Here is a 5,620-nt window from a genome sequence, read left to right on the forward strand (position 1 = left end):
ACAGCCGCCACCCACACAGGATGACGCACAGTCCTGCCCCCTACTGTCATTATTCCCTTCCCTTTCATGGGTGCAAGTGAGGTGGATTTTTTAGTGAACTATGAGATAAAACGGAGTTAATCACGAACATATAGTTACAATTCTCTGTTGCTAGGCAAGAACTTAATTGGGTCATTTCGCTGTGTGTGTGTGAAGTGTCCCGTGTAGCTCAGTTGGTAGAGCATGGCGCTTGCAACGCCAGGGTTGTGGGTTCGATTCCCACGGGGGACCAGTATGAAGAAAAAAATATGTATGCACTCACTAACTGTAAGTTGCTCTGGATAAGAGTGTCTGCTAAATGACTACAATGTAAGTGGGTAGCTGACCTAGGGTCAAATTGCTCGCTCTTAACTTATCAGAGACTGAAACCAGACTGTTGCCTAATGCATCTCTCCTCAGTGAACCTGTCATGTCCAACAATCAATCTTCAGGTCAAGCTGGGGTTGAACAGAGTTTAAACTAAACATGAGTGTTTTTGCAAGATAAGGGATTGATTGATTGTATTACTATTGATTCTGAACTGAATAAAAGTTTAATTTAGCCGCCATCATAGACAAAGGAAGTGGGCGGAGCGATAGAGAGCGGGAAACTGAAGAGTGAGGGGTTTTGAGCTAGAAGGGATGAGAATGGGACTATATACAGTGGGGAGAACAAGTATTTGATACACTGCCGATTTTGCAGGTTTTCCTACTTACAAAGCATGTAGAGGTCTGTAATTTTTATCATAGGTACACTTCAATTGTGAGAGACGAAATCTAAAACAAAAATCCAGAAAATCACATTGTATGGTTTTTAAGTAATTAATTTGCATTTTATTGCATGACATAAGTATTTGATACATCAGAAAAGCAGAACTTAATATTTGGTACAGAAACCTTTGTTTGCAATTACAGCGATCATACGTTTCCTGTAGGTCTTGACCAGGTTTGCACACACTGCAGCAGGGATTTTGGCCCACTCCTCCATACAGACCTTCTCCAGATCCTTCAGGTTTTGGGGCTGTCGCTGGGCAATACAGACTTTCAGCTCCCTCCAACGATTTTCTATTGGGTTCAGGTCTGGAGACTGGCTCCATTCTTCTCTAATAAAAAATCTCTCTCCCTAATTTCTGAATCACACTACTAGACCAGTGGTTCCCAACCAGGGGTACTAGGACCCCTGGGGGTACTTGGCCTATCCATAGGGGGTACTTGAGAAGACTCATGAGACCATAGGCTTACTGGTAAAATGCACATTAGGGGGGTACTTCAGGGGTACTCCAGGCAGAGAAAAATGATGTTGGTGGTACAGTAAACTAAAAAGGTTGGGAACCACTGTACTAGACTATGCTTCGCAGGGGGAGGGGCAGGTTGCCTACACACGCACACACACTGGCAAAGATGTTCAGCTGGCAGGCATTTATTCATTTTTTATTTAATGTAGTAAAAATATCAAAATAAATGTACATTAAGCTGTAATATATGTTGATTTATAATGTTAAGGGGTTTTAACTATTATCTGGCTAAAAGTTTTGGTAAAAAAATAATTCAATAATTTTAAAAAGCCGGCTGGTCAAAAAGACACAATTTTCAATGGTCCCATAATTATAAATCCACAAACGATTTGGCTCTACAGGAATTTTATAACTAGAAATCATCCATCCATAGAGTAGGTGTACATTTTATTTAAACGTGAAAGTGAATGCAAAATTGTTGATAAGCTTAAAAACAGTGTCAAGTTTATTATCAATTGACTGCTAATTCTATGGGCTGCAGCTCTTGAAACTTTGGTCTCTCTGTGTTGTTAACAACTCTCCTCTGTCTCCCACCATTTTTCATGCAGAAATCTCTGAAGTTTTCTCCCACAAAGAAGAAAAGGAACGGGTCCAGGCAGCTGTTCCCCGCTGCAAGACAGAGCGTTACGACGGCAGCCTTCCGAATCCTCTGGAGGTAGCTGCAAGAATCCTCACAGCCATTTAGTTGAGCATTCCGCTCTGCTGCCAGGAAGAGGGTTCGCACCACATGATAGGGCAGGAAGCAGATCAGGAAGATGCAGAGACTGAGGATGACGAGGGCACAAGACTTCCTTCTAGAGGGCTTCCTCATCCCCTCCACCCCAGCCCTACACTGCCTCAGGCTGAGCAGAACACACACGTAGCAGACAGAGATGACAGTGAAAGGCAGGGCGAAGCCCACCACCAGGGCAGCACGGTTCAGGAGGATGATGGTGCCCAAGCTGCTGCCCAGCTCCAGACAGCGGGTCCGCTCTTCCCCCTCCTGGATAGTCCCAATACTCAGAAGGGGTGCAGAGGCCAGGGACACAAAGATCCAGATGAGTAGACACCCTCCCCAGCCACAGGATCCACCCTCCAGACTCATGAACGTGTAGGGGAGTGATACAGCCAGGTAGCGGATGACACACAGGGCCAGCAGGAAGTAGACAGAGCCATACATGTTGATATAGAATACGTAGGAGACCAGGCGGCAGGTGAGGTCCCCAAATGGCCAATGGGAGTCCAGCAGGTAGTATGCTGCCTTGAGGGGCAGAGAGCACACCAGCATGAGGTCAGACAACAACAGGTTCACCATGTACAGGTTGACTGTGGTGATACTCCTCCTGCTCCTGTACATCCTCAGAAACACCCAGAGGGAGGCGCTGTTGGCTATCAGGCCCAGGAAGAAGATGAGCAGGTACGCAGCAGGAAACACGCTGCGCTTGAAGCTGTCGATGGGACAATCACATGTCAGATTACTCATCCCTGACTCCAGACTCATATTGTCTGTGCCTCCAGTGAGACCTGTGAATAAAGGGAGGGAGACACAGGTATGGAAAATGTACTGCACGTGCTGGAAGGTAAAAAGACAGCATAGAAAGACTGAAAACGGAATACTAACACTACATTTATGTTGAAGCATTTCATTACGGTCCTCTCCTCTTCCGATACTGCCTGTATAAATTTTTACAGCCGCTAGAGAGGCATAAATAGACGGCATAAATATTCACTTTACTATCAGATGTTGTGGTTACTTTATAAAACTGACCAACAATATGCGTGATAGAAAAAGACAGGTTTACTAATGGGTCATTTTCAATCCATGTAAAAATCAAACAAAAATTGCCAGAGCCACTTTATGGAAAGATTTTTCACATTATATTAAAGGTAGACTTATCGATATGACGTAGATGCAGAAAGTAAACAGCATAGTGGGTCAATTTCTGCAACAACTAAGCGTGAGGCTCAACTTCTCCTCTGTTTTGGTGCCGTGGCTACCACGCTCAATTTCTAGTACAACCAAAATAAACATGAGAAACTTGACAGTACCTCTCTCTGTGGTCCAATACTGTTGCATACTTGTCATCAGTCCAGTGAACCCTGTTGAATCAGTCTTCTGATGGCCGTGTCCACTGAGAGATGTGTGTTTGAACTATGTTTAGAGGAAGCCAAAGAGAAATGAGTGCATTCACTTTACCTCTACAATGCCTTCAGTGTTCACTCAGGGCGTGACTTCCTCTGCTGTTTTACAATTCTACCACTCTGCTGCTCTCAAAGTCCAAATGTTCCTAATTTCCTATTGTAAACAATTCACTGAGACTATTCAACTGCTATGCAAAGCAAATTTTTGTTCAATTATGTTTTTATGACGAGGCTGTGGCTTTGGAGAAGTTAAGATAACATTTGATATATGGTTGAGACTGTTTATAAATTGAATTAATATACAGTTGTCATTCTGTGGGGAAGACGTGCTGTAGGAAGGTCTCTCTCCACTACGCACCGTCTCTTGCCAATTCGTGCTCATTCATTGTTTACCCTTTGTTTCTCAATTCCCCTTTGTGGCCTCCTGTAGCTCAGTTGGTAGAGCATGGCGTTTGCAACGCCAGGGTTGTGGGTTCGATTCCCACGGGGTGCCAGTATGAAACATTTATGCACTCACTAACTGTAAGTCGCTCTGGATAAGAGCGTCTGCTAAATGACTAAAATGTAAATACAGTGATGATAAAGATGAGCAAAAAATACTGTATAAATTATACAAATACTGAGCTACAGTGGGGTCCGCAATTAATGGATCCCTTGATAAAGATGAGAGAAAAAGACTGTATAAAGCCAGTATGATGGTTTGTGGTCAGGCTAAAAAGATAAAGTGGGCGGTGCGTAGGAGAAAAATAGAGAATTCAAAAGGTACTTGCACTCAAACCATGATAAGGAATAATGAAAAGGAATAGCCCGAGATGCAAAAATAATATACTTAATTTAATCCATGTAAGGTGCTAAAAATAAAACAAAATAGACTGTATAAAATAAATAATACATATACTGAGCTATATTATATGTAACAACAAAAAAAAGTACTTATACAATTGCTCAGAGAAAGAGATTTAGTTTAACAAGTAATTAAAAAAAAATCTAAAAAAGATTCGTTCAAAATGATTGGATCCCGTTTTCAATACTCCAGCACACTCCCCTTGCGAGGATAACGACACAGAGCCTTTTTCTAAAATGTTTTATGACATTGGAGAAAACATTGGGAGGGATCTTAGACCATTCCTCCATGCAGAATCTTTCCAGATCCTTGATATCCTTCGTCTGCGCTTATGGACATGGACTTCCCTCTTCAATACAAACTACAGGTTTTCAATGAGGTTCAAGTCCGGAAACAATTAATTATTTATTTGTGGATTTTGATGTGTGCTTGGGGTTATTGTCTTGCTGGAAGATCTATTTTCAGCCAAGTTTCAGCCTCCTGGCAGAGGCAACCAGGTTTTTGGTTAAAATGTCCTAGGGCCTCATTTATCCAAGGTGCATGCGCACAAAAAAATACTCTAAAACTTGCGTGCGCCAGTTTTCCCTCAAAGGTTGGTATTTATAAATGTTGAACTTGACAGGAAAGTGTGCGTATCTACAGGCAAATCTCAAACCATGGGTAGGCACAACATAGTGGTTAATAAACTTTATTGCAAGCAAATATTGTTATTTTTGGGGAAATTGAGTTGTTTGATGCACAGGAATTATAATAATGGTAGGCTAATAAAAACATTAAAAAGGTAGGCCTAATGATAAAACATGCATTTTCCGTTGTTAATCGCGTAGCAGCATGTCGCCTAATATACAGTAGGCTGTTTATTTTACTTTTAGGCCTAAATAATAATCATATTGCATGTCTCTCCTTTTCTGACATGACTGGTTTATTCCCGCTACACAACAAATATTAGGCTACTTATCCATCGCTCAATAGCCAACCATGCTCAAAAGTAAATAGACCGGTACCCTCCCACTGGGCAGAGACATCAGTTCAACGTCTTGTTTTGATTTACATTTGGTTGAGATGTCAACAAACGTGTATTCAACAACAACAAAAAATCACCAGGTCATTGGATTTAGGAAAAAAATACAAAATGCTCTTACGTTGATGACTTTTTGGAAATCCAATTAGTTTCCCAGGTTGATTTAATGTCATCATATTGATTGTTTGGGTTCAAATGCCGTACCCACTGGGCACAGACGTCAATTCAATGTCTATTCCACGTTGCTTCAATGTAATTTTGTTGAAATGATGTGGAAACAACATTGATTTAACCAGCGTGTGCCCAGTGGGTTCATTCAACC

General features: G+C 41.8%; 1 protein-coding gene across 1 annotated transcript; it reads right to left on the minus strand.

The window, feature by feature from the left end:
* Positions 1–1,763: 1,763 nt before the first annotated feature.
* Positions 1,764–3,377, minus strand: LOC311142098 (cysteinyl leukotriene receptor 2-like; the record flags this gene model as incomplete). Its single annotated transcript, XM_084177683.1, has 2 exons — positions 1,764–2,815; positions 3,341–3,377. The coding sequence occupies 2 exons, from the start codon at positions 3,375–3,377 to the stop codon at positions 1,764–1,766; spliced, it is 1,089 nt and encodes a 362-aa protein (XP_084033809.1).
* Between the last annotated feature and the right edge of the window lie 2,243 nt (positions 3,378–5,620).

This window comes from Coregonus lavaretus, assembly GCF_964263955.1.
Source record: "Coregonus lavaretus genome assembly, chromosome: 15".
In the NCBI taxonomy this organism is placed as follows: Eukaryota; Metazoa; Chordata; class Actinopteri; order Salmoniformes; family Salmonidae; genus Coregonus; species Coregonus lavaretus.